At 35.6% G+C, this 23,558-nt stretch overlaps 1 protein-coding gene across 1 annotated transcript in view; it reads right to left on the bottom strand.

Moving 5' to 3' along the window:
- Window positions 1–992: 992 nt before the first annotated feature.
- The window catches only part of LOC131436187 (CD63 antigen), a 53,377-nt gene continuing 30,811 nt past the window's right edge, over window positions 993–23,558 (bottom strand). Inside the window, exons 2-5 of the mRNA XM_058604759.1 lie at window positions 21,376–21,564; window positions 13,095–13,277; window positions 12,835–13,023; window positions 993–1,622 (exon numbers count right to left, since the gene is read on the bottom strand). Coding sequence (XP_058460742.1) covers window positions 1,362–1,622; window positions 12,835–13,023; window positions 13,095–13,277; window positions 21,376–21,564 — 822 coding nt within the window. The 3' untranslated portion in view covers window positions 993–1,361. The remainder of the gene's footprint in view (window positions 1,623–12,834; window positions 13,024–13,094; window positions 13,278–21,375; window positions 21,565–23,558) is intronic.

Below are 23,558 nucleotides of genomic sequence, written 5' to 3'. Positions count from 1 at the left end.
GGCTACTAGGAAGGAAGCAAACGAGTTCGCGCAAGTATTTTGACAAACAAAACAGAGATTAAGCATGTGGTTTTTCCATATTTGAAATGGTTGTTTAATTGAAATAATACAATAGTATTATAGTTTGTCAAAGTAGGAATAGATATGTTTTGGATGTGCGAGACATAGTTTGAGAATAAATAGTTAGATCATTTAATGTCGAGAAAGTCTTCATTTACAATTTGTGAGAGCGAGTTCAGATACTGTTCAAAAATCAACAGATCATTGATGCGATCGGGCAGAATATACTTGAAGTACACTAAGATAAAGCGAATAATTCCCCTTCAATGTTGACAGGTGATTTATGGGTGGGCCATCTCAAACAAAGAGATGATTTCACTCAAAATTTCTATACAATTTCCGGGCTAAATTATGTGTTTCGATAAAGACTGTACATCTAGACTAACAATACTTCGCGATAATGGTTTTTCCTACAACAATCATCGTTCTAACGGGCGGTTAGTAACTCGCTTCAACAGGTAAACCCCCAGCATTCGACGCACGCAACACACATTGATAATACATATGTTATGGCACAGAACTTGCTCTTGATAACACCATTACACTTACTTGCTGACGATAAGCCGATATTTTGGTGGGTGTAGAATGATTCATGAGTATACAATGTTTAAGATGCGTTTAAACCCATGCCTAATTAGAAGCTAGACACTCTGGCGAACGTATGCTGAAAATAATCGATCTTCCAATAGCCCCAATGGAGTGAATCATTGTGGTGATTAAACTCTTCTATGACGAATGCAGGTTAACTCAAACGAATTGTATTATCTTATCAGTACGCTCTTGCACTAACCAGATAACACTAATGACTTATATTATTATTCTACATACAATATTTTATTTTCTACCAAGAACTAAGAAAGTAAGATGGTATATTTGTTTATGATAGTCGACACCAAGTTAGGATGATTGCTTTCGAATAATGAACGGTACAATTTAGTTCCTTTATAATCTTCTTTAATATTCGAAATTTTTCCTGCTTCCTAAGTTATCATAAATGTGTATGTTAATCCGATTCCGCTCGAGTGCGGTACAAACCTACTCGTGAACCTAAAATCGATACATTTACAGTATGCAGTTGTCAGATAAAGTAAAACGAGATAACAACGCAATCGATGGACCTTACGACCTAAACTTATGTCAAACGCAATGATAAGTACTCGTATATCATTAAAAGCTAGGAGTTATAATAACGAACATATGGACGAAATGGCTGTGTTTGCTGTTGTTTGATCGAAAATCGATGAAAACCAAATAATTGAATGGAAATAAAAATGCAGCTGGATCCCCACACACTACGGATGTTATTTGATAATGGGATGTTCTATCTTAGGCACGATCGGTTTCTGTGCAATCGGAGGCTTTGTACTGCTGTGTGCCGACATCGACAACGTGGGAATCGTTGGTGTCATCATCGTATGGGAACTGGTGGTGGTGGTAGTTGACAGTGGCATTAGCTCCTGGGTTCTTTTCACTCGGAGCGAATGATTATCCCCGTTGGGAAGCGTCAGTTTCGGCCGCTTGAGTAGCATTACCAGCTGAATAACACAGAAAATGCCAAGACTCTGAAAATAAATAGAGAACGAATGGATAGCGTGTTATTATTAGAGGTAGGGTAACATCGGGTCGTTACAATCAAAAGCTTCGCAATGAGCTTTTGCATGAATCGTTACTAAGCTTTTGTGGTGCGTATAGTATACTTAAGAGCTGATTCATCCATTAAAAATTCAAATGACAAAATTCACCAAATTAATTGGTAAATAAAAGGAAGGAAATAATAATATTTTATGTTTTTTTAATAAGAAGTAACTACACTGTCCTTCGGCACAACTTAAGAGATAACTTTACGTTTGTTTAGCAGTTTACGCGACGCCACTCAGGAGTTCAACATGAACTGAGCGGATTTTATGATCAAAGATCGGTTACTTTTAAAGACCACTATTGATTTTATCACATGTGTTCATAGCCATCAGCGAAATCGTCGTTACGTAATCGCAATCACGAAGTGTGTATGATGTATGATCCTGACCATGACAATATGATGATCAGTATTATATCCCTTTTGTGGAATCTGACCTTGTTTTAACAGACTTCGCAGCTGGTTCATAGTGTACAGAACAATTACATGGCTGATTTCTTAGTGACACTAAGAATACTTCCAGGTCGGGACTAGAACGCACGACAACTGGTTTGTGAGACCAGTGCTCTATGCATTGAACCGCCAACCCGGGACAATGATATGATGAACAGACAAAATGTAAATTCAAAAAAAATCCCTATTGATTCGTTCAACCGAGGCTCCGATTGTTCTCGAGCGTAACCAAAATTTTAGATTCTCTGGTTCTGTCAAATGATTTGATTTTACTGCAAAAAATTGAGAGGCTTTGTTGATATTTGAATGAAGATAAATTAAAATTTAGACGAATTCGTGTATATATGTAGGAAAAAACAGCATTCTTGTGTTTTTCGAGTGCTCTGCATGTTTTAACTTTTTTTCGTATTATTATTTCATTACTATGCACTTTTAATGTGTTACGTCAAGGATCAACTTTATTTCTTTACGCTTCCATGAAACGCGAAACGAATGCACGATTTTTAATCGAATTTCAAATGCTTCTATGTAAAATTCAAAGGCTATGTAAAATTCAGCTAATACATCGACAAAAACTTAATGTGTAAGGCGCATGAACTGTCACCTTTTCTTCAAACACTCGAAACACAGACTAACAGACATAACACTATGAGTAAATTCTTTAAAAATAAATTTTCGTGGGACACCAACTCCACCTATATTGAACTGCGCGAACTATTTACCATCGGTACACCCCTTGTGTTATGTGAACGTTTTTTACTAATTGGTTCACCCCCGTTTGTCAACACAGATCAGCTGCTTGGAGGGATGCCTGATTTTATTAGGCTTTGTATAATATTTGAAAATGAATTGTCGCAATTAATTATGGGATTACGTTGTTAATATATTTAACCTTTTTTAGCGATGTTTGAGGGCAAAAATTTATTTTTCTTAAAGTTGTTCAGTAAAATGATTTTTTATGTACGTGAACAGGTTATTGGTTTGTGCTTTTTACATAGGTGAAATATATATTCTTTTTAGTTAGTTTTTTCGTACGGACTGTTTAAAAAGTTAAAAACTAAAATGAACTTGTAGTCATCTAGACTATTGTTGATTGTATTAGTAATTTTCATCCGAAATTATGTGGAAGCAAGTAAATATGGTAACAAAACATGATTTCGATTTTGTATTGTGTTAGAGGATGAGAAGTAAGCACAATTCTGTATTTAGTTTTGATAATATTTATTAAATCTGTATCCTGCATGAAATCAGCATGGACGTATACAAATCAGTACATTACAGACATCTGTATGAAATAAATCATAAATAGAACATAAAAACACAGTATAGATGACATACTGTATGTTTATGATAGGGTATATTCGAAATGACCGTTTAAATGATTGAAGAATCCAATTTGAGTGTCCTGTCTGTTAGTCTGTGTTCGAAATTAATTGAAATTCCATCTAACTCATTGCATATGTGTACGAATTTTGATCTTTTAATAAATCTCATGCTAAATTCATATGAAATTCACATCAAAATGATATGAAGTTTCGGCATCGTGGAATACTATATCAAGCACATGAATACCAATTTGTTTTAAATATCGATTTCAATGATTCATCAAATCATGGTTTTTTCATATATAATCGTACTATAAAAAATTGAGACTTGAAAATTATGTATAAAACACATGTAGGGCGATTCACAACACATTCAATTGAATTGAAATACATATCTAAGTTATAATTTATAGTTATAAGTTATAATTTAACATTTTTCTTTCATACTTGTGTGCACGACTTTCGATGCGGACTCGACTGAGGGCACCATGCTCGTAAAAAAAGTATGTCGCTTACAATTTGTTCATGAAATCATTGGGCTAAATATATCGTCTTTGATTATAATGAATTTCTCCATTGAGTTTTTAATGAAATCGTCATTTCTTTGCTTGATATGAGAAAGTTTAACATGATTGACCTTTTCAATTTTTATCAGTGTATATCAAGTTGTATTCCCTTTGGACACGATCGAACGTAATTAGAGTGGAAAATTGGAATTGTTCATGATCAGGCCAAAATGCACAGAGGGGTGTGTAAATGAGCATATGGGATTACGACTAATTAAAACCTAGAACGATTATATCACTTCTGTCAGCAGATAGCACCATACAGTCTTTAGCAAACCGTTCGTAGTTACTTAGACACACAATTTAGATCATCTTAGAAGATAATTCATGTAAATAAACTCCACCGGGGAATCGAAAGTATTATCCACAACGAATCCAACGAATTATCCTTTGAATCTATAAGTTTGTGAAAATCGATTTGGCCATCTCGAAGAAAAGTGAGAGAGATCTTTTTTGCAGTTTTTGACCACCATTTCCAATTATTCCGAAATCTAATTTCGAGGACCAAAACATCCGAAGTTAGTTCGTATGACCAGCAAATAGCCCACAAATTAGAGCAGTTTTGAACCAAGTCAAAACAGTCGCTTTAGAAGGCGGTATAACATTTTTAACGCTTAATTATCTCTGAGAGAATAATCGGAGTTCCATTTTGGAATATTTCAACACTATTTCCGGTGCTTCCGGAATCGGCCAGCAAAGTCGGAATTGATTTGCTAGGCCGTCTACTAACAATGACTAACGGTTGGAATAGTTTTGAGCCCAGTTTAGAAATCTTTATACGTTTTTTGCTTCGCCGCCTAAAGCGGCGATATAAAATTTTAAACATTCTTCACCCCGTAATTCCGGAACCAAAAGTTGTATCCGAATGAAATTCTAAAGCTTTGTATAGGACCATTAGACCTTTGATTTGAACCTAAGTTTGTGAAAAGTGAGTTAGTAACCAGCTTCGGTGTTGGTTATCGTTTTCTTTATGGCTTGTACGAAATTGAACAAAGCACGCTGTGTTCATCGTTTGTAAGTGCATGTTGTGTTTTCCTCTTCCATGCCAGCACGTAATGGTGCGTATCGGCTTTTTATATTTATTTTATATGGCGCTTTGAAAGCTTTGACACACATCGCCCTATAATTGCGGAACCGGAAGTCGGATCGGGATGAAATTTCACAGTAGCTTGTGAGACAATATGAGCTTTAATTTAAATCAAGATTTATGAAAATCGGTTCAAGCAACGCTGAGAAATCGAAGTGAGTTCTACTTTTGGAGTTGTTTTTCACCACTCTCGGTGCTTCCGAAACAGGAAATGGGGGACCCGTACTGCTGAATCAAGTTCTGAAAACTAGAAGAATTTATCAATCAGTTTTTATGGGATTTCTACCTGTTTTGCCATCGTTTGTAAAAAATACTCATAATATTTAAGATTTTCCATTTATCACGCTCTAGTTCCGAAACAAGAAATCGGATCTGGATGAAATGCTCTAGAAATTTTTAGATAACTTCAATACCTTTCGTTTGTGTCTTAGTTTGTGAAAGTCGGTAAAGCCATTTCCGTAAAAAAAATAATGCATATTTTTCTCTTAATTTTTACATATTACCCAATAACTTCGGAACCGGAGATCGGATCCAAATGAAATTCAATACCAGGCTATGGGATTAAAGGACCTTTCATTTGAATGTAAGGGTTTTTCATGCGACTAATGAGCGACAAAGGTTTCTTAAATTATTTTTCATCATCATGATAATTTGATTGATATCGAAGCTGTCATCAAAGCAGTTTTTCGATGGAATGCGTTTTGGAATCAACATTCTCGCAACTATGGAACTGGGTTCTTGTGAACAAGTGTTGGAAAAAAGGTTTCGAAAACATTATAAATTACTAGAAAGTACAGTCATTGAAAGCGCATTAAACGAATTTTGAGAACATTGCGAGTAATCTCGATGAAAAAAACGTAAATCTAAAGTCTTCTGTGCATTACAGCACCGCTTTTACGTATTAATGGGCTCGGGGTTAACACTTATTTATGTGCCCCTAACTAAATGAAAGACCTTTATTTTCTCAGTTGATCCCGCTAAGGGCCCACTAAAGCCGTTGGCCCGGAGACACATGCCCCTGCTGCCCCTATGTTAAAGCAGCCCTGGTACATTACAACGGCAACGACATGATTGATACCTTCAAAAAGGGTCATTTGAAATGGCGTCTAGCCATATTGAAACATTGGACCTAGCAAAGACTTCTAGTGTACAATCAGTTGCTATTCTATTACGTCTTGACGAACTAAAGTGGAAGAGAATTCGGAAAAGAATAACCCATCGGCACTACCTCGAGAACTAAAGTTTCGAAAGTTAGGAAAACTGGAGAAAAAAAACAACGCAGCGTGTGAAAGATTTGCCAAAAAAAGCTAAAACTTCGGATAAAGCTGCAGCAGTTGACAGTACAGCATGTAGATGGATTAAATAAGAGTGGATCCAATCAAGATGATTTCGTTTGATTTTGATCAAAATTTTCTTTTCAATAAATATGAACATTAATAAATTATATTGTTTTGTTACTACTGAACAAATCATTTTGAGTCTGGCAACTATCTCTCATTGGAAATCTTTCGCGTTACGCATCGTGTCTCGTTTGCGATGCGTTGCGAAGCGACTACTGACTGATCGCATCGCACTCACTCTGACATACATGTCATTTTTCTACTGAACTTGAATGGACTGAGCTCTGCCGTGCGATCTGTCAAGTTTCGCATCGCTTCGCTTCGCGTCGCGTGTCGCTTTCTCTCTGGCTTCACCCAAAGTTTGTGAAAATTTGTTCAGCCATCTCCGAGAAAAGTGAGTGCATATTTTTGTTTCATACATACACACAGACATTTGCTCAGTTCGTCTAGTTGAATCGAATGGTATATAATATTCGACCATCCGGGCTTCGGTTAAAACAGTCGGTTTTTACAGTGATTACATAGCCTTTCTATATAAGAAAGCCTAAACTATACAAATTTTTTCCGGGCGATCAATTATACCCAAGTTTTTCAATGCAGAATTCTTTAAATGATATACAATTCATACGATACATCTAAATAGTCGCCGAAGACGGTAAAAACCATGCCATCTGTCTAGTAAAATTTATTTTTTATTACCGAACATCTATTAAAACTGATTGTTGTGAAGACTGACTGTCAAACGATTATTATAATTTTCAGAAAGTGTTTTTCAATTTACCAAACGAAAACCATTCTTGTGATGCTCGTCGGATGGATTGAAGCCCAGGTGCATGTTTTAAAAAAAATAGAATTGCTCTATTGCTATTCGTTTACTTACAGACAGAAAATAATGTGCCAACACATATTGTTCGAACACAAGTTATGGTGGATTCGATGGATTATGCAGTGAAAGTGCTCATAGTTCCGGTCAACCGGTACATGAAGTCAATTTTTTCCAGTTGAAACTGATAAACATTTTTCCTTTTCTCGTTAATCTATGTTGGCAATGGCAGTGTCCAAATTCGAAAAACACATAAATAAATCAAAAATTAATGTTGTTTTGTGAAATCCAAAAGTTCATTTAAATCCAGATAGCTTACTAACGAAGCTCACACACTCTTATTTTTGGGTTTTTCAGTTCGGTACTATTTTTACTGAAAAAATCATCAGTTTGGTAACATTAACCGATTTAACCATGAATCTCATATAAATTAACGTCTTCAGCATGTTTGTTACCGAAACTCAGCTTTGAAATATAAATTTATCGAAAGTTTTATTTATTCATTCATAATACTTGTGAAGTAAGGATAAGTCCTTTTAAATTTCCACAGTCGGTTGCAATTCAGGTGATTTTTCATAACAACTATCGCTAACTATATTCTAAACTACTGTGACGTATTAATTCCCTTTATTAAACCAATTCATACATACTGTTCGGTATTCCCATAATAAGATGTACGATATTGTGGTAAATTTAAATTCCTAGTGCGGTTACTGTGGGACACTTGTAATTTATCGAACAGATACTCTGGATTACGCGTGTCAATTATTTTAAACAATGTTATACAGGCTCGAGATTTATAAAATACATTGAAGGAACAACCAAGCAGTTCACTCTGTAGGTGGGTTACTCTTGCGAAACGGAAAAAGATGAAAAATCCATCTCACACAACAATTCAAGGCAATCTTCAACCTATTTAGCGATCTAGAGGAAGCGTTCAATAAAAATTCGGCTCCATACATGAAATGAGAGTATAGTAGAGATTTAAAAATTTTATGTTTAGTTTCAATCGGTAACAAATTTGACGTTAATTTTAGATGCCGTAATGCATTATAAATTTTACCACATTGTAAGTTGACGTGACTGTCCCAGTCAAAATCACATTGAATTTTGAAACCGAGAATACAAATGTTATCAACGTATTCAATATTAGCAGTTCCTAGTATGATTCGCGGTAGGACAGCTGGACGTCGAGACCTTGTTACAAATAAGATTTTTGATTTCGAAGAGTTGATAGGAAGAAGATTTTGTTCTGACCATGCATGAACATTAAGCAAATCAGCATTGTTTAAATCAGCCATTCCGAGAATCGTCAATTCAGTAGAGCATAAATACAACTGAACATCGTCGGCGAACATATGTATTTTACAAAATTTCAATACAGAAGGAAGGTCATTAATAAATATCGAGAACAATATCGGACCCAAGATAGAACCCTGGGGAACACCAGATGAAATATTTCCTGGTTGAGAGTAATGTTCATCAATGAAAACAACTTGTGAGCGACCAGTGAGGTAGGACCTGATTAGTGATACTGCAGTATGTGAAAAATTAAACTTCGATGAAAGTTTTTGGAGCAATTTTACATGTGAAACCCTATAGTTTTACTATCAACCGAACATTAATTTGATAAGGTAAAAAAAAAATAATCGTACGGTAAAGACAATAAGCGAATATATTACACGTGACATTGGTACTCAATCTGCTGTGCTCAGTTTGACTGAAATGAATTCTGATAGAAACAAAATCCAATTTATGGTTTCTATATTTTACTGAATATTTAGAAAGTATTAAATTTAACTTAACAGTACCGAATATGTAGAAACCGTGAAGATCATGGATGCCATTCTACTCGATGCAGTTGAGCAATTCCAAAAATTAACAGCAGAAAAGGTGGCAAAATGGGAATCAACTTTTTTCAATTTTATCGAAACATGGTACACGTTCTTAGAATGGCAAACCACGGATGGGGATTAAGACTGATTTTAAAAAGGGAACATATACAACTTGTGTAAAGGAAAAGATCTCAATATGTAGAGAAAAACATTACTGATGACTCGGCAACTCATGATTTTTTCTACGCGCTTCAACCAAGCTAATAACAAAACGTTTGCTGTCATTTTCGGCAAGAACAATCGGTTACGAAATTCGGGATTGCGATTTGCCGAAACAGTTACCGAGCACACGTTTGTGCCAATCTCGGCGGACTAAGTGTGCATGCAATGATTCTGTATGTTAAGAATCGGCTGCGAAATCTGTTGAAACAGAATGGTCCAATTCCACAAATGGAACGTAATACCGAGACGAAGTATTAAAATCAACGGCACTGAATTCAAAATGTTTTACACATGTATACTTCCTTTCAAATTTGTATTGTTGCCATGGTATTCACCGACATTTTCCAATGATCATCGACGCCTATAAACGAAGGGTCAATAAAATACACTATAAATGGGCTTACTGGTTTACGGTGATACAACAGTTTTCGATGGATCGTATGGGACATTGTGATCTTGAACTTATATTTGATATAATACTTCACTCGGTAATTCGTATTATGTCTGTGACCTCAATAAGTAAGATTTTTTCATGTAAGTAGCTCCATATAGATAACACACTCCGATTAATTTTACATTTCGAACATCCATACATTTTGAAATGAAAAATATACGTTATAGATATGATTACAGATTTCGATACACTATCGATTCGTTCAGTAATGAAGTATACAGAGTTCGTTAAAAAATGATTTATTTTCTGTAGGTTTTTGCCTTTCCCATATAGAAAGGTTATGCAATCACTGTGAAAACCGACTTTTGAACCGGGGCCGGAAGGCCGAGTGTCATAGACCATTCGACTCAGTTAGTCGAGTACGCAAAATGTCTGTGTATGTCTGTGTGTGAATGTATGTGTGTGTGTGTGTGTGTGTGTGTGTGTGTGTGTGTGTGTGTGTGTGTGTGTGTGTGTGTGTGTGTGTGTGTGTGTGTTTGCGTATGTGTGTATGTGTGTATGTAACTTTTTTTTGCACTAACTTTTCTCGGAGATGGCTGAACCGATTTTCACAAACTTAGATTAAAATGAAAGGTCTTGTAGTCTCATACAAAATTCCTGAATATTGTTTGGATCCGACTTCCGGTTCCGAAGTTATGGGGTAAAATGTGCAAAAAATTGAAAATATGTTTTCTAGCTTTTCTCATTGATGGCGCGACCGATTTTCATAAACTTATGTTCAAATGAAAGGTCCTGTGGTCCCATACGTAATTCCTGAATTTCATCTGGATCCGATTTCCGAATTCGGAAATATAAGGTAAAGTGTGTTGAAAATTGTATAGCATCACTAAAAAAGGGCGAAAAACCGTAAAAAGGTTTCTAAATCGACCTCAAATCTTCTCCAGTTAATAGTTTTTATCAGTAGACGGTCAAACAAACCGATTTCGGTTATTTTTTTTTAGGAATCGAAGAAATTTATTTTGAAGAATACCACAGTATTATATATGATGGTATGATTGATATGAAAAAGGCATCATTACACCACTAGGTGGATTAGAACTGGTTTTTTTTTAATTTTGAAACACCGTAGGGATGTTTGAGTGTGTAAAATATTAAAATAAAATACAACTGTGTTAGTCAAACCTCGAAAAATGTAACACAAAATGGCGAGTCAATCATCGAATTTCAAGACAAAATGAATGCATTCACGTACATTACTCAGCTGAATCGAATGGTAATCAATGGGTACACAGTTTTGAATGTTTGTTCGAGATACTAATCTCAAATAGAAAACTACTGCGAGATTTATATGAAGAATAGCATTTGTTACTTCCCTACAAAATTGTTTCCAAATTATGAGGTAAAATTTTCAGAATATATCAGCATTTGTAAGTCACTTAGCACTAATTCTTCTAAATTATCTAGAATTGACACCCTATATTTGTGCTAAGAACGTGTTTGTTATTCGTTCGAAATTCCACATCGAAACCCAGAGAAAATTTAATTTAGTCTACTTTATCGAGATAACTCATCGAAAGGTTTTCAACATCAAACTGTTTAATTTTTTTAATCAGCAAACAACACATTGAGTGAACATCATAATATAATAATATAGTTGGTTTATTGCCCAGGATTTGAAGCACCACCCTGCAGGTATGTGCAAATTGATGAAATTTGCACTCTGCTAGCAAAACTAGTACATACTGGCTGCCCCATGAACTATCTCTTCCAAAACTATCACTTCTGTTGCCTATGTTAATTTCTAGCATTTAACGAATGGTGACTGCACTTCCATCATCAGGTGTCACATTACATTCATGGTTCAGTCACTAAGTATAACCATTACATGATACAACAGGCCAAACCGAGCTAGATGAGCAACTTCCTCCAGAGTGACATAATTCTCATGAAAATTTATTGGAAAGAATCCGTTTTCAACCATATGCTAGAAAGTGTATACCACATGTGTGCATAACGTTAGAAAAAAAATTGAAAATATATTTATAGCGATTTTTTTTCCGCAGTCAACACTTTAATTTTGATCGGAAACTGAACGACAGGATTCGGTAAGGGTAAATCCCGTAGAATGCATGTTCTTACAAGTAAACCAGGACGCATGCTGACAAAAGTAATGCAACCCCTCTGTAAAAACATGCTTGGCGTTTCCCAAACACTTAATGTCGCTACATCGTGGCCTTGCCAAGTGTCTGCACATGCAATTATCATACATCGCATTGTTAGCAGCTCAGTGTCACCACGCGAACGATACGCACATAAATTATACGTGAAGAATGGGAAAAATCTCACGCGGCTTTCGTCGAATGCTACATTCTACTTTTCACAGCCGGAGGTAAACTGTCGACAGACAACATGCTGTTCAGGTTGTAGCGGCCGTTTTACTAGGCTGACAACGAATGCGGTCGGCTGTCCATCAAGCGCGGCCGGCCGGTCGCAACGGCGTTCTGCCACACGGTTGCAGGCTAAAACCGTAAAATTGTCCCACAACAAACTGTTTCATTGAGTCGGCGAACAGATGCGTCTCGTAGACAACAGACAAAAACACAAAGATAAAAATACTTCTAATACCTCACGATTCATTATTTTGAAATCGCGTGCCCCGTTCCGCCCGAGATTGTAGATACTAGGTTAAACTGGTGATTATGACATGACACCGGAGTGGGCGCCTCTGGGGTCTTGCAATATGTCGCCTAGTGCTTTGGACTACATCTATCTTGCGGAATATCAGGGCATCTTAATTCAGTGTCAAAACAATCGATTTATCAAACAACATATATTCGAGCTGGGAAGAGAAACCAGTGTTCCCCGTTCTCCCCTATGAGCGAAGGCGGAGGAAGTTAACTCAAGAGATGCATTTTAATCCGACGGGATGACTAATGCCCCTAATGAAGTTATATTCTTAAAGAGATTTTTCATTCGTGCTCGAAAAGAAAATAATTTTAGTATTTCGGTGTGAAAGCATAGTTCAAAAGGAAAACTGATCTGTCGCAATAGCTTGTGACCCTCGTGGGGAAATTTTCATTGCTGTACACTAACCTGTATCAATGCAGCGACTATGGCCACGATTGCCACTCTGATCATGTTGAACTCGATGGTTTTAACTAGCATGTGCATACAGCCGGTGCTGTGTACCTTGTTGTTACTAGAGTCGTGACAGGACCAAGGGACGCCCACCTCTGGCAGTTTTTTGTAGTCGAATACACTGTTGATGCCACAGCATTGAAACTAAAACCAAAGTAAACCATATTAATATACGATTCACCGTAAATCCGCATCTATACGGTAACGATACTAACATCCCGCTGTAATCGATTCCAGATGTGCGTTTGATCAGTGGTGGAACCCTTCAGTGCGATGAAGTTCTCAAAACTTCTCTCGATGGCCAGTTCGGCGGGTACGATGAGCTGAGTTTTGGTTGCTACCGCCCAACCACTAACTAGAAACTGGATCACAATTAGTAGCACTAGGAATGCACAAAACTGGAAAGAAATAAAAAGATTTACTAATAAATATTTTTGTCATAGCATCCAGCAATTCATCAGAATTGGATGAAACATGCACACGTCTTCAGTATAGTAAATCATATCTTTGCACGGTCGAAGAGAGCAAGACTGACTTTCGAAAAGAGTGAAGAAACTTTGAAAAAAAATGTTCAACTATTTTTCTCTGGGTATATTTCTTCATAGTGTCCGTTCAATTTCCTACAACTTTTTCTTGTAAATCATTTCTACGCAGTTTATAATTTTCGAGCTACAAATCATTTAATGGAAAATGGTACAATTAGTCGTGTGATCAACTAAGAAAAACTTTTCCTTTTGTTAAAAACCGATTTAATTTGTCACTACATTAACTGCTCGATACCGTGCTTGTAAAAGGATGTGTCCTTTACCTCAAAAAAGGCTTCTCATTCAGCAATTGCTTCTTCGAATGAGTTGAATTTTTATTGTTGAGCTTTTTTTTCAAGATCAGATTCACATAACAAAATCATAACACAAGTACATATATCGACAGTTGATAGTTATACATTGTGTTATTTTGAGATATTTAACAAATGAAAACAGTTGAAAGTTAAAACTTATGATAACAATATAATAACAAAATCAGTTATAATGTTCTTCCGTAACTTTATATCGAAATATAATTATCAGAATAAAAAAAAATAATAGAAGAAATCAGATCACTAAATAAATTATTCATTTAATAAAAACAATCATTGAACAGTTTTGGATTGAAACGATGCTAAAAGTTAGCTTTGATATAGTTTTTCTGTGTTAAATTTGCTATCTAATTTTTTACAACTATTGTTATAAATTTCTGCTTTCGAACTTCTGTAGTTATATCAAATTCAATAATAATTGTGATACAAACGATCCAAAATCTGTTACGACTTTGTTCCCGCTAGAACCTTTTTTGTTTTGATTTTTGTTATTTCAACAGCTTACCAGCCAAAAATCTTTCAAAATCTTTTTCTAGATCTGGACTATACGGTGAATGGTTTTCGAGGAAGTCGAAGTGAACCTCGCTATATATAATACACACACTTTGCTATGTAATGCCGAGGTTTGCATCGTCGAGCACTCGGTAATCATGCCGGCAAAAGACAAAATTGCAGAGTCTCGGAAAATCCAATTTGAAAAACGTCAGTTATTAACGAAATTATCAGAAAAAAGGTCCCTGTCTGTTCGTCTGTTCGGCATAACTGAATTTACCACTTTTTTGACATATTCTATAATTACTTCCCGACAGTGAAAGCAGGATCAGAAAGGAGCTACAATAATTTGTAGTTATTATAAAGGATAGCTTTTATCGTATCAAAGAACGCTTTCTAGTAACTCTTCACACTATTCAATCAGTGCCATCAAAGAGAGACGGATATCATCTCAGCAACAAAGAAAATCGGCATGATTAACATATAATGGACACCAGTGCGAGAGCGAATTTCTCTCGATGACTCGCCTAAGCATCACATGTTAGCACGCTACTGTGGTGATTCGCTCTGAAGCAACAAACGGACGCTCATTCCCGTTTTCCGATCCGATGCTATACGGGCAGTGGATAATTGCGATAAAATCATTCTACTATTGCCACTTGTTCTAACTATGTGCATATAACCTAAGTTGTATAAGTTGTGTCTATTAAAATGTATGTGAATGCCCCACACAAGGGTTTTGAAATATCTCAACCTAGTATGAATATCATCAAGTCGAATCATCGATTCGATTTTCTGTGATGATTACCGGAAATTTTCTCTAAAATATTTCGTCAGAAAATATGAGTTCAGGAAAATTTTTTGCCTAATCTGGTCAAAAAGATGCACTTTTTCGGTAAATATAATATTGATTACTGGGCACTCAGCCAAATTGTGTGTTGCCGATCTGTCTCGGCATTTTGATTTACCGATCTCGCGAATTACCTTTCCGATATATTTTTATTTAAATATGGCTTCGGTCAATTTTAGCACAAATATTAATTTTACATTGCTGGCTAACGTTTCGAAAGCTTATTTCATCATCTTCAGGGTAGAACGGATATCATCATAAAATGGTATCTGTGAATTAGTATAAATTTCCGAAGTAATCGTTTGAATCTTTTGGTAATAGCGTCAAGTTTTAATACACGCGCTTTTTAAAAATTCTTGTGGAAGTGGAAGTGAAAGTGAAAAAAATTGTCAGTTGTCAAAACCTAGCATAAAAATATATGAAATACTGAATATAAAGAATGTAATTAAATTGACCAGACATTTCTTGAAATTTCTTCAACACTCATAGTGTCTGTATTGGAAACATGAACTGAGTATGCAGTCCAAAAATAAACACTCTTCCTTGAATTCTAATGCTAAGTTATTTAATGAAAAGAAAATCTCATATCACTGTTAGATAAATTACGCACGTTTTTAATAAAAGTAATAACTAACGAGACATAAAAATACACTTTACTTGAAACGTTCATAAGAATCATGCAACGAAATCATAAAGTTATGACTTAAAATTGCTTCATGTTCATTGTATTATATTGTGACATTATTTCTGATAAACAATCTATTTCAGATTTAAGCTGTTCGTTTAAAATTAAAACTTTAAATAAAAAATCTCGTGCATGGCGTAAAATGCATTTTACATTATGGAAGGAATAAAACTAATCTCTCAGTATCTCAACTTCAAAAAATTCGGGAAAGGAAAGACAGACATACTTATTTATAATAGCTGCATAACCAACTAGATTCAGAAAATCAGCTATTTTTTGGGGAGAATACACTGATTTTGAGCATTCGGTACGCCAATTGCTGGTGTATTCAACACGTAGCACGTAGCACAAAAACAAAACTCAAAATAATAGCAATTCACCTCAACAGCAATCGAACATTAGTTGCACTGCTCTTAAATTGTTCTAAAACATGGTATTTGCATTTGAAGTGAATTGAAACTCGTTCCATTTATTTGACAAAAACACTCAAGACACTTTGCAGATTAAATCAGAAAGATTTTTATTATCTGTTTTGCTGTTTTCATTCTGAAATAACTATCACCACTGAAAACAACAACTTTTTCAGCTATTTGATAATTAGAAAATCAACAGAAATGTTAGTCGAATCAATAACGGAAAAAAATCAACAATTGCAATATTGCAATTGGTTTCTATTTCAAGACGTCTGAACCGAAAAGAATTCCGATTCGGCCTTGCATAGAACACGAGACCAATTCTACTATATAAATCGTAATTCGCCCGATTGTTGTTTCATTTATCGAACCAACCCTCAGTTGGTCATATAAACAGAAAATAAGGCTGTGTTTATTCTTTATAAAGAAAAGAAGAAAATGCTCGATGGGTTTCACCCGGTGGTAGGGTAAAGTGTTATAATATGCCCCCGTTAAAAAAACATTGAGATATTTCTAAATGTATGATTATATTTTCCTCGACAATGTAATTATTTTATTGCAATACGGCTGAGGAAAATAATATCAAATGATTCTAGTAGAAATGATGAGAATTTATTGATATAAACACATTTTCCAAAACGATCACATTCTCAGTTTTTTATCAATATTATCATCATCTTGAGATAAAAGTTTTGAGAGTTTCATGATGGTCGCATTTCTACTGATTCTACAGATGAGAAAGATATCCTTCCGCAGGATCCCGCACATACTTATTTAGAACTAAAAAGGTGAACGCAAGTCATGTTCTTATATGTCAGAAAACAGAATGATCACCCGGCAATGGACTAAAGTTGGCACGAGTTCTTTGAAGCGGGCTCGAATGCCCGAAGCGTCGAAAAGATCATGAAGTCGTTTTTTTTTGGGATTTAGAAAGTTTTTGACTTGTGTGACAGAAATGATATGGCAGCGAAAGTTAAGAAATGTAATACAGTAACCTTCTCTCAGGCACAGTCATCAATTTTATTTAAATACTCAATAATGATAGTTCCAGTTCCATGCACTAGTACGCCGTATTCTTGAATACATAGTAACCATTTGGGCTCGAGTTCACATCGGTCTTGGCTGAATCGTCTTTAATTAACACGTTACGAGAATCGCGGTGCTCTCATCAACCTACCTACTCTGCAAAAAAGACAAGTACTTCTTCAACTCTAATCGAAGGCAATAAAAAAAATATGAATAAAGCATATAAATTATGTATTTCAGTAACCAGAATTCGGATTCAGAACCTTTCATTTGAATCCATTCTATAATCCGTGAAAATTAGCCTGGTCATCTAAGGTTCTGCTTTGAAATTTTTGGGCGCTACTTACGAAACTGAAATCCAGAAACTGGTAAAGCCAAGTTTGTATGAAAACCAACTAACAAGATCCTGAAATTGAAACAGTTTTGAGACAAATAGAGAAGATTTTTCACCCTATATTTTCGGACCTAGAAGTTGGATCTTGATTAAACGAAATGTCATACGGTATTTTGGAACTGGAAGCCTATCCATCAAATCCCCATCCCATTAAATTGCTAATTATTTTCTATGAGTGTTCGAGAATTCTTGTGGTATGTGATCTACGTGCCTGGGTTGGCGTTTCGAGGCATAGGGTCTTACAAGCCAGTTGTCGCATGTTCGAACCCCGCCCTGGAAGACTTTGCTTTGATGTGCTCTACGAATCTATGCATACGCTTCCACAAAAAGGTACTATAGCGGGAACAAAATCGTAACAGATTTTGAAACGTTTGTATCACAATTATTATTGAATTTGATATAACTACAGAAGTCCGAAAGCAGAAATTTATAACAAATTAAAAATTTAATAATAAATTAGATAGCAAATCTAACACAGAAAAACTATATCACAGCCAACTTTTAACATCGTTTCAATCCAAAATTGTTGAATGATTTTTTTTATTACATGAATAATTTATTTAGTAATCTGGTTTCATGTTTTAGTTTTTTGAAATTCTGATCATCATATTTCGATATGAAGCAACAGAAGAACTCATTTTTCCAATTAATGAACGTTATCATGAGTCTTGAAAACGAAAATAAAACATCATAACTGATTTTGTTATTATATTGTTATCATAAGTTTTAACTTTCAACTGTTTTCATTAGTTAAATATCTCAAAATAACACAAATTGTTATGCATATCAACTGTTGATATACTTGTGTTATGATTTTGTTATGTGATCGGGGATTCAGATTTTTGTAACCAATGAGGAAAATTCTTCACATTTGCTTGCATTTTGCGCACTCGAACGACGGTTTTGAGGTATCAAGCCCGATGTTCAACATTCAGATTCAAGAATTCACTTCAGAGCTCTGGAACAAAATTTATAATATGAATTTCAGATCTGTATTCTGGAACAAAATTTTAAATCTCGACACCGAACCTGACATCGGAAAAAGAATTCAATTCCAAAATTCAGTATCAGAATTCATTTCCTGAATTCAGGTTCAGAATTCGCAACTTGGATTCTGGAAATATTCATGGGAACAGAATTTAGTCGCAGAATTCAAGCTCAGAATTTAGTTCTAGAATTAAATTTGAAGTCTGAGTTCTGAAAATGAGTTAGTTCCAGAATTCTAGAACTAAATTTGGCAATTGAATTTTGAACCAGTCCCAATGTAGTTCTTGGTTCCGAATTTAGTTCCTGTTTCCAGATTTAGTTCTTGAATTCAATTCCAGTTCCTAAATAAAGCATGCCAAATAATACTCAACAGTTGTAAACATCGGATGAACTCCACTAATCTGTTCTTTTAGAACCGTTTGGATATAATCAAAGAATTGTGCGAAGTTTTTCTTCACTGAGTATGTGAATCTGCAAAAAACTGGTATTGTTTGTTGTACTTTTTACCCTCATTTGTACAACGTTTTTTATGTGATAGAATATGTTTGTCACAAATACGGCATAATTTTGTATACATGCATCGTTACAATTCTGGAAGCGGAGCAGAAAAAGTTACGAACTTCACACAATCAATCAAGTTATGTCTCCAACAATCCGCCCTTTTTATCAGAAGGCCCCTCCCGAAATAAAATCCTGGGTACGGGCCTGATTGGACATAATGCCCAGGCCCCCAGCAGCCGTATAATATGGCTCACAACAAATCAGTGGTATGCCTCACAACAAGAGACATTATGCCCCACAACAATGATGCATTATTGTTGCGACTTGAAATATCAAAATAGAAAAGAGCAGAAAAGGAAATATTATTTGCATCAGAAATTCTTAGCGTAATCAAGTAATTGCAATCGGGAAGCAACATCGACCCTACAAATGCTGCATTTTGTTTTAATAATTGTTATAAATCTTCAAAATAATAATTCAAACCGAAGAATACTGTTGAATCAAGTGTGGGGCATAATGTCCGTATAGTGACTGTTATGAGAAAATTAGTATATCAAAGAAATGGTTTTGTTTCTCTGCATGTTTCTACCGTGAACAGACAGAATCTGTCAATTTTTATGGCTGCGTCCTGTTGTGTACACTCTTCTCTAATCACTTGTGCAGTTGTTTATTCGTTTTTATTAGTTTGTTTCGAAATGCGTGGACTTTCAGAAGAACAACGTCGAAAAATTGTGTACAAATGGTGCACAGAACGCGGACTGTCACTGAGAAAGAGAGCAAAAATGGAAGGAGTAAGTGAAAAAGCCGTGCGAAATGCAATCAGGAAGTTCGGTGAGGATAACACCTTTGAGGATAAACCGAAAACGGGTCGAAAAAAAGGTCCTGTTAACCCTCAGTTGGATAAACGTATACTGAAGGCGTTCGAGCAAAAGAAGGAGGTTTCAGTTCAGGATGTGACCAAAAAAGTGGGCACTTCGAAGTCAAATGTTCTTCGTGCTAAAAAACATTTGAATCTTCGAACATATAAGAAGCAGAAACAACCAAAACGTAGTCCGAAACAAGAAGCATCGATCAGGCCGAGGGTTTGAAAGCTGTACAATACGATTCTTGCTGGAAATTTGAACTGCATAATCATGAACGACGAAACCTACGTGAAACTCGATTACAGATCCTTGCCGGGACCACAATATTATACGGTGCGAGAAGTGCAAGTGTTAAACCAGTCCGAGGCATCGATTGAAGTCGAAAAATTTGGTAAGAAAGCTATGGTCTGGCAAGCAATTTGTAGCAGCGGTAAGATTTCGAAACCCTTCATCACCACTGCTTCAATGAACAGCGAAATATACATTTAGGAATGTTTACAAAAACGACTTCTACCCATGATTCGAAGCCACACTCTTGCTGCTTGCCACTACTCGAAATCAACGGTAGAATGGTATACTACCAAAAATGTCACTTCCGTCCCAAAAGACATGAATCCACCAAATTGCCCACAACTTCGACCAATTGAGGAATTTTGGGCATTAACATCTTAGGAAACATGTCTCGGCAGCCGAAACCATTCAACAGTTCGAAAAAGATTGGAAAAAAGTGTCAAAATTTGTCGTTAAGAAGTCTGTACGGAATTCAATGAGGAACGTTCGCAAGAAGGTGCGCCAGCTAGTCTACAATGGCTAAGTAGCAAATGTTGAGAATAATATTCTGTTGTTGTAGTCTAATATTATCAGTATATCAAATAAAATTTGAATATCTAACACTTGTGAATTATTTACAGCGAAATCAAAGTGCGTCCATACTTTCTGGGACAGTTTTGAAGAGTTAGTTACTAAGTAGCAATCGACCATTAGACGTTTCATACGGATAAAATGCTTATTTAGTCGAAGCAAAACCTTACAACGAAAAGTTGCCAAATGGTATTTTCGGTTTATTCATATTTTCCAGTAAACGACAACTGCCAAACTTGCAAAGCAAAAAGATCTTTTGTTTAGAAAAGTCTTTAATGCTTAAAAAAGGAGGTGGCTTTACCCTACGTATTCTCTTACATTGAAATTATTGTAGTTTCTCAACATCACCGATGCATCCGGGGTGACAACACTAAGTTCAAAAATACTTCTTAAATGTATAATCAAGCCAACTAATTGAATATAAACAATATACACAATACTGGATAGCAGTTCAACCTTTCCATATACATGTACATATTAAATTCCATATACATCTTTCTAAGCACAAATATAAACAAAATAACCAATCTACAATGTCAACACATACTCAAAGTCGAAAACCACTTACCGTTCCTAAATAACATCGATGCTTTTTGCTCGTTGAAGTCCATCCGAGATAGCAGATCAACTGTGAAACCATTCCCAGCGCAATGATGACCACAAACGGTTCCCAAAACTGGTCGTTGACTATCGTGGAGTACTGCCGATGAGTCCATAGTAGAAACGTGCCAATAACCAGTTGGGCGCCACCACAAATCTAAAATCCAACAATAAAAAAACAAAATCATGACGTTAATCTAGTACCGGTGGATCATGTGCTTGCAATGGCAAAGTGAGTTGGAAAAATAGCAGACGTGAGTGCTCGTTAGAAGTTGTTTTGGCTCCAGCATCATTCTAAACACTACAATCAGCTCTCTAACATCTATTTTTCTACTTTTTATACCAGCAAACAACTTGATCGGACTTGGATTGGGCAGCCCCTCTATGAACGATGCAGCGGAAGATAATTAAAACTCAATAAATTCAACCAACAAAACAGTTCATATAAACAACATTCATGAAACTTACCGTAAACCATCTCCACCTATACTTCTACATATATTACAAGCACACCTAATAAGACGACTAACCGAATAAAAAAGATAAGATAAACAATATCTCCTCGTGCAAATAGACATGGTCTTTGTCTTGGAAAATTCTAAATCGGATTGAGCCTAGCCTTCTTTTAATCAAAACAAACTTGAGCGTCACAAAACGGAACAGTTATTGTTGCTTATCGCTTCAGTTTGGATTAACTTGTTTGTCATTGCGAAGAATATTCTTGTCACGACAAGATAAATCGAAGTCACAAAGGGATCAATATGCAGAATTAATATGCATTAAAAGTTCTCTATTTCCATACAAATGGCCAAATAATCCTAACAGTGGAACGAAAACCGAATAATTACGTTTCGAGATCAACGAATCCGACAGAGAGATTTGGATTGCACATGTTGTACAGCATTCTGCGAATGTCTAACACTTTTGGATTTGTGAACTAAAGAAGTGAGCAAAAAAAATAATGCTACCCGGTCTTCACATTTGAATTAAATGTTTCAGAAACGGCCGATCTATATTTTGCGGAGCGACGCACGTATTCGATTTAGATCTGTAATCCTTGAGCGCCAGTTTCTGCTCTGTTGCCGCTGACTTGTGTTAGCATCTTATTCGCGACAACATTTGCATGCATAGTAATGTGTTTAATTTATATAACCAGCATATGGTTTCTCTGCTAGAAACATTTTGTCTGCATGGGTTCTCGTGATTTATGGCAGCATATGTTTTTTTTGGAGTATAGCAGTATAGTTTTTTTTATCACTCTGTTTAAATTGAGATATCGGTCGGTCCAGAGCTCTGTGGTTGAAAGATCACGTGTATTATTTTTTTTCCCCGACCAGTGACTGATGTGAACAAATGAATCATTGTTTTTTTGTTTTTTACTTTCTAATTTTCACTAACTTATCTGGAATGAAAATTAAAATTGTTCTGAAATCATCAAAATTGTCTAGAATTTCGTGTGTATGCGCAAAAAATATGCTCTTGATTTTCTTGGAAATGGATTGATCGATTGTCACAAACTTATGGCGTTTTTCATTGAAAAACACTGGTGGTGTGGATTGCTCTTCCGATTAAAAATGGCAATGAAACGCCATAAGAATGTTGCAATTCTGCTCGAAAGTGTAAAACCAGAGCAATCCACGCCACCATTGTTTTTCAATAAAAAACGCCATTAGTTTCAAATAAAAGGTCTCACATACTTGTATAACAATACTGACTTTTATTTGGACACTACTTCCGGTTCCGAAATTACATGGTGATGAGTAGAAAAATAATAATTTCAAAAGCGTGTTTCTATACATAACAAGGTTAAATAAGCGTTATATTTATTTCTAATAGAATCACGTTTTTTTTTTGGTTTCGTAACAGCTTTTCGACCCAAACGAAGTTATCATCGAGTATTCCGAGTATTACGGAAAATTCGAGTATTCGAGTACTACGGAAAATTCATTGTGCGCATAATTGTGCACCACTGCGCACTATTACCTTACCTTGCGCACTATTATGAACAAAACACCATTTTTTTTGGCTTGCATGCTCGTAAGCATAAAAAAAAAATAAAAATATCTTTTTATTTAAAAGATATTTTTATTCAGGCCTATTTGTGTACGAGCTTTACGTGGCAGATTGCGCCGATTTTTTAAATAACATTTT

The sequence above is a fragment of the Malaya genurostris genome, chromosome 3, assembly GCF_030247185.1.
Source record: "Malaya genurostris strain Urasoe2022 chromosome 3, Malgen_1.1, whole genome shotgun sequence".
NCBI classification, from domain to species: domain Eukaryota; kingdom Metazoa; phylum Arthropoda; class Insecta; order Diptera; family Culicidae; genus Malaya; species Malaya genurostris.
This window is presented reverse-complemented; position numbering and strand designations above follow the sequence as displayed.